At 36.6% G+C, this 13,028-nt stretch overlaps 1 protein-coding gene across 4 annotated transcripts in view; it reads left to right on the forward strand.

Annotated features, from left to right (window-relative positions):
• Window positions 1-13,028, forward strand: part of LOC136699237 (growth factor receptor-bound protein 10-like) — an 89,807-nt gene that overhangs the window by 33,070 nt on the left and 43,709 nt on the right. For all 4 annotated transcript variants that reach the window (XM_066673785.1, XM_066673787.1, XM_066673784.1 and 1 more), the window contains 2 exons: window positions 1,863-2,079; window positions 5,329-5,464. In XM_066673785.1, coding sequence (XP_066529882.1) covers window positions 1,863-2,079; window positions 5,329-5,464 — 353 coding nt within the window. The remainder of the gene's footprint in view (window positions 1-1,862; window positions 2,080-5,328; window positions 5,465-13,028) is intronic.

Here is a 13,028-nt window from a genome sequence, read left to right on the forward strand (position 1 = left end):
AAACGGGCAACAGGCTGTTTAGATGGAAGGCTGTTTTTATTTGGGAAAACTGAGCAAATGTTAAATTTTTCAGAACAGAATTCTGAGGGTGGGATGCATGAGAAGAAGCATAAAATGAACAAAAGCTGTCAGTTACAGTATAAAATAAAGAGAAATCAGAGGCGTGGGGTGGCATTTTAGCACAGCAGCTAATGTCAATGTCACATATCTCCAGGTTCCTTAGGTTGTGTCTGCGTGGGTGTCCCAGTTGGTGGCTGCTCCTGTTTCTTCCGAAATGAAAACAGGTAGATTGGTTATTCAAGTAGTGTTCCCAGGTGTGAACATGTGAGTGACTGGGTGAATGTGGGGTGCCTTGTGATGGACTGGTGCTCTCTCTATGATGTTCCTGTCTTGCAATGATCCTGTATAGGCTCTGGATCAGCAGCACCTCTGAACAGGATTAAGTGGATGAGGTGTCAGTGATCCTATATAATTAAAGTGTATTTTTAAAACGAGGAGTGTGAAGAAATTGCAAAAAGAAAATCTCTGAAATGCATGTGTTCTGTGTATTGACGACGTCCATCTCCTTCATTAAATTAACTGCTGACACCTAGTGGTCAGACATGACCACAGCTTTTGAAGCATTGTCCATGACATTTAAGTCTGTGGCATTAGTGGAGAGTTCTTAGGATACCTGTTAACTCTGAATGGGTAATCAAACAAAAACAGTTTTGTGATGATGTGTAAATCAGCAATTCATAAACTGTTGTGAGGCATTGAAGGGGGCACGAAAATGGCCCAGAAAAACAGAATACTACGTGTATCAAAATGGTAGATGGTCCTAAATATTATTAAAATGTGCCAACCAATCATAGTTCCATTTAACTACTTGCTGAAAACACCGGAAACCTGTTGGAAACTAGCATTGAATACATGTAAAAATGTTTTATCTAAAAAAGAGAAAATGACTTGTAATGTGTGGGAAAGTTGTAGCAGGTTCCTCTTGGGTTAAGAAGCAATGTAAAATGCATTCCTCAGAATATAATAATTTAGTGTTCTTTCTCTAACACAAACCTCAGTCCAAGAGCTAGCTATTTTCCTTATTACTTGAATGAATAAAAAAACACTGAAATGTGCAGAATGTGGGTTTTGAAATGTCTTGGAAAAAAATCACTTCATTAATTCTATAGCATTTACACAAAATAGAGTAACATTTTGCCGAGTTTATCAAACACAGAGGACTGTGAGATATGACACAGTAGGGGGTGTGAGGGATTGAACTCTGTTTTAATCCATAGTATATTTATTTTTTGATATATTTATGTGCTAATAAATACACAGAAAATCATAATTACAATTATCATTGAACAGACAAGCTCATGATTGCCATTGTACCTGACAGGGTGTGCAGGGTGTGAAGAAGACATACAGATAACCACATTTAAAAAGACAGGAGTGTATAACTTAGAAGGAAAGCTTATGGACTTTCTTCAAGATAAGATGTCAACATCAGCCATATCTGCCAAAATGTATGCGTTTTCTAATGCGGTTTATAGAATCCATGGATTTAATGAGAATTACACACACACACACACACACTCAGTTTCTCAGACCACTGTTCAACTCCTCAATGTCACAATGCAACACTGAGCATTTTATGGATACTGCCTGATATTGGTGGTGAGACTCCTTGGATTCATAAAAAATGAAAGAAGTGTTTTTAATATTTATGTGGAAAGTCCTTTAGTAAATCTCCATGACACATCTCAAAGAACTGTTACTATGTACTCTGGTGTGTGCCCCAATAAATTGGGTCTAATAAGGCCAGCTCAGGGACATGATGAATGAAGTGAATTATTTGCTCTCTCTCTCCCTCTGTGCAGATGATGATGTAGACCTGGAGGCTTTGGTGAATGACATGACCTCGCTGTCGCCCTACGAGAGCCTCTACTCCATGTGCAAAAGCCAACACTCTGAATCCTCTCCTCTCCTGCACAATGGCCATGGCTGCAGGGTGCCTCAGCGTCCTCCAAGTAGTAGAGCAGCCATCCCCCAGACCCCCGTCAATAATGTCCATCGCTCACAACCCATGCACATACGGTATGTAAGGTAACACCGAGACACGCAGAAAAACACAGACAGACAGACTCTCTCTCTCTCTCTCTCTCTACCTTACCTCATCCTGAGAACATACAACTGTGCAACATACATGAGGTTTGAATCAGTAAAACCTTTTTTTTTTTTTTTTTTTTTTTAACCTAATATAAACAAAGAACAAACTGATATTACAAATTATGCCATGTTATTATGTTCAAATCTTGCTAATTTTTTAAAAATGTATTGTTTTACCAATTTTACATATACTAGAATAATCACACACAATGTTATAGCTCTAACTATGGGACACACTATTGGGACAGACATGTATTAGTTTTGCCCTACATTTTCCTATACCACAGTATCACAGAATAGAAATCACATGTAAACAAAGACATGCCTCGCATTTAGTTTATACCTTTTTGCTAGTTGCAAAAAGCAGCAGTCCATATATAGCCTTTACCAAACATATTTATTTCATACCACCTATCAAAGACCATTTATGTTTTTAAACAGTTTTGTGAAACATGTGCACCTTGTATTTGATGCCCTTACGCTGGCAATATTACTGGCACATACCTTGATGTTTGAGTAAGTTTAAAATTTGTTTTCCGAAGAGGGAAGAGATGTTAGCGTAGGCAAATGTTTAAACAATTTCAATTCTGGATTTTTTTTATTTCACAAAGCTGGTTTGGTCATGTGTAACATTTGCCTTTCTTGTCCCTTGTGTATCTGAAATATGATGTTATCCGGCTTCCACTGTAAATTTAGCTTATTTGTTTAAACATTTCCTTATTTAGCATTAGTTTATCATCATTATATGTGTAAAATACATAAGAGTAATAAACCTAAAAAACCTAGCATCAACCTTTTGTTGTTTAATAAAGTGCATTTTAAGAAACTGCTTGTTGCCCAGATTAAGGGAAGGGAAATTGACATTGCTTTCATAATCCAAATGGAAAATAGTGACTACATTTGTCATATAGTGTGTTCTGTGATTTATTTTTTATTTATTTTTTTGCTGCTATAGTACCGTTTTCTTTGTATTTTTGTAGTTTTTGATAATAAATAATACGAATACATCTGACATCTTAGTCATTCTTTAACAATGCTCTTAATTAAACCAATAATTACCTCGCTAAGACACAAGGTGCATACAGTAGTCAAGGTGCATACAACAGTCAGTTTTGTGCATTTATTCTGTAGTGATAGAAACATGTTATCATATAAAATGCTTTGATTCTTTAAACATAACCAGATTTGAAAAGGAATTGATTGCACTCTGGCTAACAGGGATGTGCACATTTTTTGCCAGCAGGTTTGAAGGTGCTTGATAAAGTGGTAATCAACTAATCAGTTGAAAGACGGTATCCTAAGCTTATGAAAATTAAATGTACCCGGTTTACATGATGATGAATTTGGAACTGTGACTGAGTGAAATTATCCGGTATTGTTCGGTTTGAGCTGCTTCAGCGCTCTGGGGTGGGTTATAAACTTGTTACCTTTTGAAGACCCCAGTTTCCCTCCATCTCTTGCTCGGTCACCCACATACAAATCCTTCCTGAGCTGCGTGTCAAAATGAGCTGTTCTGCTCATCACCTTTCAATCTCTCACTTTCTCTCCCTCTCTCTCTCTGCTCTATTTTTCACTTTTGCTGACAGCAGGGTGTTACACCCATAAGCAGCGAGACGGGTTCACGCAAAGGTTTCCATCTACACACATACGCACACGCATACACACGTGCCGCTCTTATTCCTATTCTGACTCGGCTGTGAACTCCAGGCATCAAACCCCCCTCCGTTACGCTTCACTCTTTCAGGGGAAAAAAAATAAAGAAAAAAAATCCTAGTTTTTCTTGGTTTCTTTGTGCCTCTCCAGCTGAGGCGTTTATTCCCAGCTTTATTGATCTAGATCAAAGCATGCGGATGCAGGTTGAGCTGCCATTGGCTGTGAGGCTGTCTGCTGAACTTGCTGTAACACTGAGAGTTCATGAACCCGCTCTCTGGCGTGCTGCTTCTCCTTCGCTGAGGAACGAGGGAACTGCTTAATGAAAGTTTTCAGCCTCACAGCTTCATTCATATATTCTCTCTGTATTAAAGAGAAACTGAGCAGTGTCATTTCTTATTGAACTCAGAGGGGGCTTGGTGTGGGTGTGTGTCTATGTCTCTCTCTCTCGCGCTCTCTCTCTCTCTCTCTCTCTCTCTCAGTACAGGGAGAGAATGGGAAGGCAGCAGAGCAGCTCATTATGACATATCCTTATTCAAACTGCTGTTTTTTTAATCTCTTTAATCACTTTGATTCAACACTGTGTTTCAGTGCTGTGCTTAAGTGCTATATAGAGACTAGATTTGTAGTCCTTTTTTTTTTTTTTTTAAATAATCATTGCAATCATTTTATTGCACATGTTTACCAGTGCTCATTACTTAACATTACTCAACAGTGATAAAATAGCTGATGTTAAAATATACCAGTGTTTAGCTTTAATTAATAATAATAAAAAAAAAATAATAATAAAGATTCTGGTGTGTTCTGTCAACATCACAGTTAGTACTTAAAGTACAGAACAATATAGTGCAATATTCATGTGTACACTGGGCTTGAAGGACTCTAAATTTGAAGCAGCTAATCAGGTTTTATTACTGCAAAGCAAATAAGGGTAGAATTTTAAGGTTATGTTCACACTGTAGGTAAAAGCCTAATCCAGAATCTTTCATGTGTTACATATTGGTGTTGATGTGGAAGAAAAAAAATGTATTTGTCTTTTTTATTAATATAAATCAGAATAAGCTCTGATTAATGTACATCAGAACTGTGCATGATTTCTGCTACATCAGCATGCACAATTATAACACAATGTAATTTATTGTTTTCTTTATAGTCGTCAAAAGGGATGTTTTAGTGTCTCTTTTATTATTTGTGTTTTACTCTCTTTATTCCTTGAAGTAGCACTGAACACAGTTTTTCATAAAAGAAGTGTAATTTTATAAAGTAAATTTGAATCTGAAATCAGAAAACATAATTCTTCCTCTAATAAGATGTATTTCCAAGTGAAAGCACCATATTAGAGCAGGGGAAAAAATTATGGACTGTCCTTAGTTGGTCCAGTGGGATTTCATGGTAAATAAAAGATACATCCAGCTGGATTTAGGAGTACCTTTCAAACTACTGGTCTGTATCATGCCTCAAACAAAATGGACAGAACAAAATGAAAGCGAGTGAATTATAATAGTGAGCTGTGTGTCATTTTCACAGGCGTCTTCAGGAAGAGGAACTACAGGTGCGTCCAGCATCTCTGCCGGCCATCCCTAACCCTTTCCCTGAACTGTGCAGTCCAGCAGGATCACCAACCCTCAGCCAATCATCTCTCCCACAACCTGCAGATATACATGTGAGATTTACATACACACAATTCCTTGCATTATGGGAATATTTTAATGATTTATATTCATTTTGTGAATATATTCAAAACATGTTCAACCCTTGCCTAGTCTCACATTGCCTCTCTAGGGAAAGTCTGGTACACTTTGCCAGTCACAAGAGGTGTAGATTGTGGCAATCTTTGATTCAAGGTAACAGAACCTGTACAAAAAGATACACAGATGTGCGTATATATGGATATACAGAGTGACAATCAGAATACAATTGGCGGAATCATGATAGGCCAGCTTAAAGGTAACATTTATGATTGTGTGGAAGTGCAGTTTTCTCTGGTTTGTTTACTTTCAGAAACTCTGTGTATTTTAAGGTGGAATGGTATGTTTGAGGAGAAAACCAACTGGTGTTTGTACATGGCTGAAGTTTAACTTGTCTGTAAGTTTTTATTCATCGTTTGAATTATCACAGAAACCCATTTGTTTTTAATCTTTTTTGGTCTACCAATTCACTGGGGCTAATTATAAGCACTAGACCAGTTTCCAGCATGCACACAGACTAGAGTGCTAGTAAATGGTGTGGAAATATCTTCTGAAACTTATAGAATTTTTATTTTTTTTTTATTGCAGTCATGAAAGTTGGCTTTAATGCACTGAAAGAATCAGACTATTACGTCTCCTTGTGGCTGGTGGGTCTGTAGCTGAGAATACTACTTGCCTACTCATGTCATCACCTTAAAACAAGTTCATAAGACTGTTTTGAAAAAAAAAAAGTCTAATTTTATTTACTTTGTCTTTGTTTGTAATATGAAATTTTTTTTATTGCATTGGGGAAAATTATTTTAAACGATTTACTTAAGAACCCAAAATTTTAGCCTTGTATTCCTTGTATTTGAATTTATCTCATTGGTCGCGAGTGATCCTTAATCTCTCACATTTTGGTAACGAGAGGGATTAGAAATCAACTGTAACATTTTTGTGTGTGAATGTGCATGACGGTGTTTGCGTATGTGTGTTGCAAAGTTTTTGCAAAGTTCTGCAGATTAACTCTTGGCAAAAGAATTGGCAAAATAAATAAATCCTGGAGCTGGGAACAGAGCTGTGAGAATGGTTTCTTCCTGATAAGTGTGGGTGTGTGTGTTAGAATTTAGCTCCTATTTATTGTTCTGAAGTGTTTTGTTGGTCAGAAATGTTTGCAGAGATTCTTTGTTTGTGGCTTTTGAATAGACTGACCTCAAAAATGTTGTCAGACAAACAGTGTTCGGTTTATTATTATTATTTTATATTTTATATACTATGTGAATATCCATCTTTTCACAAGTGCACACATGTATGTTTTAATATATATATATATATATATATATATATATATATATATATTAAAACATACATGTGTGCACTTGTGAAAAGATGGATATTCACATAGTATATAAAATATAAAATAATAATAATAATAATAATAATAGTTTTGACATAACCAAAATGAAAATTTTTGAAGGCAGAAATTGATAATGTTTCTTTAATATTTATTTTTAACACCTTCAATGTAGTGTAATCAATTTGATGCCTTTATAAATTATTATACAGTGCAGTGGTGAGTAATGACAGATAGAAATCAGGATGGCTGTTCTTCCCTTGTCGCAAAATATCAGTTGACAGGTATGACATTTGGTTTGTATCCAACTCTGACCCTGATTATTACACTGCCCTTAATATGAGTCATAACAACAATCATGCCCTCTCGGTTAGAAAATGTAAAAGAGTGTTATAGCAATATTACTTTTGAAAGTCTGTTTTTTTTTTAATCTGGTTTTTATTATTATTATTATTATCGTTACACTTATATAGCGCCTTTCTAGACACCCAAGGACGCTTTACAATCTACACTGCTCAGAACGCTTAATTCACACACACTGGCGAGAAGCGGCAGCCAAACGCGCACAGCGTACTCTCAACCAGAAACGACCGTCCACCTGGAGGACTGCATCGGGCACTAGGGTTTAACCCAGGACAGAGCGCCAATCCATTTCTGGGCTCACACATACAGACATTCATTCACACACCAGGACAGTTATTAGAGAAGCCAATTCACCTACCCTCCATGTTTTTGGACTGTGGGAGGAAACCGGAGCCCCCGGAGGAAACCCACGCAGACACGGGGAGAACATGGAAACTCCACCCAGATGGGACTTGAACCCAAGATCCCAGCGCTGGGAGGCGAACGTGCTAACCACCAAGCCACCGTGCCGCCGTTTTCCCTGGTTTGCTTAAACATTCAGAACATTTTGTTCTTTATATTCATGAAAGCATGACAAACACACACACCCACACAAATATAGAATCATATATAAGGATAAATAACATAAAGCCACTGTAGATTGTGAATGCCCCTGTTGCAAAATTAAAAACACACAGACACACACATTTTCCTGAAGAAGTGTGTGTCTTTTTGCCTTCTGCCCCTCCATATCTTTCCTCAGTGTCCTTTGAGCTGAGGCACTTCCCTAAGAGATGTGTGTCCTTTTCCTTTCACACGCTTTTGTGTGTGTGTATATATATCCCTGCCAACCATCTCAACCCTTCCTTCCTCCTCCCTGTTCTGTCTGTTTTTTCCCCACAATCCCCTCCCCACAGATCCTCTTCAGTACAGGAGAAACACATGTATGCAGGCTGGCATACGCATATACAATATATAAGTGGTTTGTTACTTCCTTCTTGTGTTATGATGTTTTTTTGAACCACACACACACTCCTGAGGGGTGATTTTATCCCAGGCAGTATCTCATCCCATTGGCGTCCAGTGTTCAAACACTATTTTTGCCTTTTTAATATATAGACAAACAAAATATCTGAATGTTGTAATTAAAAATGAACATTCCTTTGTATAATATGAATAGGATTTTATGTAACTGAAAAGTTACATTAGAGATTTCCAAATGAGTCCAACAAGCTGTACCACAAGGGGGCATTAAGCATGTTTTGTCTATCCCAAAAAAAATGAGTATTGATATAACTACAAATCTCTTCCAAATGAAATGTGGTATTGTGTAAAATGCAATAAAATATCTGATTTGGTAATTCTCTTGAATCTCTTGAAGAGACAAAAGCTCAAAAAATCAATTTTGATGTTTTCACTGACCAACTTGATTATATTGTGTAAATAGAAACACATTTTCAAATTGATGCCTGCACCACTTTCCAAAAATGCTGTGACAGAGGCATGCTTACTACTGTATTACATCATTTTTCCTTTTCCTATAAATAAGGATTCTGATTACTTTGATTTTCTTTTTGATAAATGTTCATTCTGGACGTCTGGACATTCTGGTATTCTCTCATGAAATTTGGCAGAGTGACAAACCAGATGTCACAACCACAATCAACTTGGCTTTGGCCTTTGGTGTGGGGGCTGCTTTTATATTCATACTTAAGGAGTGTTTCAATAAAGTGTAAATTTTCATTCTTGCTAATTTTTTGGAGTGTTGCAAGAATCAAATTCTAGTGTGTGTGTGTGTGTGTGTAAAATAGCTGTGGAAATCAGTGGAAATGCTGGAAATCTTCTTTGTAATTTTCTCAGTTAAATAAACCTTCAAGAGAAGTAACAAATCAGTAATTCCTTTTTTGTTTGTTTGTTTGTTTTTTAATGAATCTCGTCGCAACTATTTCTTTTTTATTTTATTTATTTATTTATTTTTTGTTCCTGTACAAAGAAAGGGGGAAAAATAATACTAAACTATTACTGGGGTGGTACTACTAAAATCATTTTTGTGGTTCCCTCAAGGAATCTTCAATTAGATATAATTAGATAATTAGAAGAAAAGAGTTTTTCATTGCAGTTACATAGATGCATATTTCTATGTTCCAGAATAGATCCAGACAGTGCATTGCAAACTAAAGGCACTTTGCAGAGAATCAAATAAACAAAACAGGGATGCAGCACTTGGACTCAAGCTGCTGAGGATGTAGACTGTACAGAGGGACAGTAATCCATGTGTAATTAAACTTTTCACTGCATGCCACAGGTACATACAGTCATGTGAAAAATTTAGGAGACCCCGTTGTCTTTTTGAACAGGTTTAAACATATGGACATATGAGCTTCATTTGAACAGTATTGAGAGATGGAGCTTATATAACTAAACAAATAAAATGGAAGAAATTACTTATAAACACAAGTTGTAAAATTGTACATTTCTTATGAGGGAAAAGTCAGGACACCCCTATATTTATTCCTTTTTAGAATGTCTATATTTAGAATCAGATGCACCATATAAGCTGCAAATGATGAGGCCATCATTAAAGAGGACATTGGAGGATGCTGTCTTATTTAAACCTCAGACATTAGTTTGATTTGCCCTTGGTTGTTGAAGTGAGTGGTATCACCATGCCGAGATCTAAAGAGATAGATATATATGAGTCTGGGAATTATACCAGATAGTATAATGGCTGATTTCTAAGTAGAGAACATTTAAACTACCTGCCAACATGACCAGGTTAGGCCATCCTTACAAGTTCAGTCCAAGAACAGACCGCAAGATGCATAAAGAAGTCTCCAACAATCCTAAAATATCATCATGGGATTTACAAGTGACTCTTGCCACAGTTGATGTCAAGGTACATGCATTTACCATGCATTTACCATGCATTTACCATCAGGAAACGACTGCACAAGGAGGAAATCCTTGTTGTCAAATAGACATCAGGACAAGACTAGTTTGCCAGAAAGGACATAGACAAAGACCAGGACTTCTGGAACAATGTGCTTTGGACAGAGGAATCCAAAGCTGAATTATTTGGGCACAGTAACAGAAGACTGCCAGAACAGTATTTGAGCACAAGAACCCCATACCAACCGTGGAGCAGGGAGGTGGAAATATCACGGTTTGGGGCTGCTTTGCTGCAGCAGGGCCTGGCAAGCTCTCCATCATAGAACTTACTATGAATTCTTCACTGTATAACAGGGTGCTTGAGAAAAATGTGAGAATATCTTTCCAAATACTGAAGCTGAAGTGGACGTGGACCATGCAAGATGACCATGAGCCAAAACATTCCAGTAAATTCACAAGGAATGGCTCAAAAGTAAGAACTGGAGAGTTCTGGAATGGCCAAATCAGAGCCTGGAACTTAATCCTACTGAGATCCTGTGGGGTGATCTGTGCATTCAAGAAACCCTTCAAATATTACACAGCTGAAAGCATTCTGCATGGAGGAGAGGGGAAAACCACCTCCCAGTTGATGTCGGAGACTGGTAGATGGTTACCGGAAACATCTAATTTAAGTTATTTCAGCCAAAGTGGAAAATACCACCCTATACAAAGGCATAGGCTGTCCCTACTTTTTCCTCACAAGAAATGTACATTTTTGTTCATTACATTGTACAACTTATGTTTATAAATAATTTCTTCAGTTTTATTTGTTTAGTTATTTAAACTCCATCTCTCAGTACTGTTCAAATTAAGCTCAAATGTTCATATGTTTAAATTTGTTTATATGTCAAAGATTATCAAGGAGTGTCCTAAATTTTTCACATGACTATAGCTAAATTATATTTCTTGGCTTTAATGACCTCTATGAAGCCAGTGACAGTATCATATTACTAATTGCTACTTTCACTTAAATCAGTGAGGCCAATCACAGATAGCAAAAAGTGCAAAAACACATCACACATTTAAAAAAAAAAAAAAAACTAATTACCTGAAAGATAAATTGATGACATAAGAGATGTGGTGAGGATATTTGCTTGGAGAGCATTCATGTGTTCAGGAAGATATGAGAGCTGTGTGTGTGTAATGATGTTTTTGTGGAGAGACACACACTGAAGGGTGACTTAATCCTGGGTGGTGTCTCGTCCCATTTGTGTGTGGTGTAGAATCTATTTTTGTCTTTTTCATGTGAAACCGGTCACACAGACAGTCACTCAAGGGCAGAGTATCTATAGGTCCTTTATTCACCAAATACAAAAAATACTAATAAGTCATATGCCTCAAGGGTCATAGGAACAAATGAGAACAAATATGAAGAAATATGCCATGCTTTCTCCTATTTGCTCCTAATTCTGTTCTTATTTTTATATCATAAACTTTCTTTGTTTTAGGAGATATTTGCCAGTGAGTTTTATGCTCTCTCTTTTTTGTGAGGTGAATGGGGAATACAATATTCTTTTTTTAAACTTTTTTAAGTATAACATTGTGGTTTGTTTTCTCCGTAAGCAACAACACCACACTTAACCGATGAATCATTGGGCAAAACTTCATATTAGGCTACCTCTGTAAAAACATAAAATTATTCATTCATGTTGTAACACCTTTGGCTCACATGTGAGAGACCTGGGTTAGATTCCAGGTCTGGGCAAACAGTCTGTGCTACATCAATAAGACAAGACTCCTAATACTGCATTGACCTACCAGTAATCTCGTGGCTCTGGATAAGAGCGTCTGCCAAATGCCTTAAATGTAAATGTAAATGTAAATATGTTGTAAAAGTACAAAAACTATGCTTTTATGAAATATGAGAAACGTAACAATGAAACAATTTCACTTTTAAAGAAGCGAATGGAAAGATTTTACTATTTCCTGCCATGTAGCCGTGTTTGAGATTCACTGTATGATAATATTTTTATTATATATGTTGGGGTTAGTCAGTGCACCCGCTTCCAGCTACAATTATTTCCGATATGTAATGTTAAAATATATTCTGGAGAAGGTAGTGTTCAGGAATCTGTATCAAAGTCAATGTCATTGCTTTCTTTGTTGAATATACACACATTACTAGTTATAACCAGAATGTATAAAGATATATTTCTCTATGTTCTGTGTTACTTTGAAAAACAGAAATATTTGGCATATTACCATTTATTTGGAATAACACTGTTCTTCTGTTGTCACTACCCCCACTAAAGTGCTGGCATAATTTTGGTGGTTGATCATTTCACACTGAAGTGACCCAGACATAATGGTGGCCTGTAAGTGTGTGTTGTGCTGCTAGGAATGGGTCAGACACAGCAGTGCTGCCGGAGTTCTTATACATCTCAGTTACATTTTGGCACTCAGAATCGTCCAACCAGAAAAAAATATCCAGCCAACAGCATCCTGTGACCACTGATGAAAGCCTACAGGAACACAAACCGAAACTGTTGAGCTACTGTCTCTGACTTTGCCTCTGTGTGTGGACTAGCTAATTAATGTGTCCAATAGAATGAAGTGGGCATAGTGTTTGAGCTAATAAAGTGGCCAGTGTTTATAGGGCAACAAGGTCATTTAAATATTTTGACTGATTGGTGTACATTTATAGTATATATTATATATACATTGAAATAGGGATGCATTAGGGACTGCAATTTCTGCAGTCTCTGAAATGAGCTTTCTCATATTTACTGTTTGCAAAATGTTTAATTTAGGTTTACAGTGTTTAGTGGTCTGAAACTATATATACAAACATTTGTATATAGTATTTTTAAAAAACAATAAAAAAATGCTTCTAGGTTCATTCATTTTAATTTTGTTTGAACAGATTGAATTACATTGTACTATGTATTATGTATATAGAAAATAGTCTCATCTAGAGCAGCTGGACTGGAGATGTT

This window comes from Hoplias malabaricus, chromosome 6 (genome assembly GCF_029633855.1).
Source record: "Hoplias malabaricus isolate fHopMal1 chromosome 6, fHopMal1.hap1, whole genome shotgun sequence".
NCBI classification, from domain to species: domain Eukaryota; kingdom Metazoa; phylum Chordata; class Actinopteri; order Characiformes; family Erythrinidae; genus Hoplias; species Hoplias malabaricus.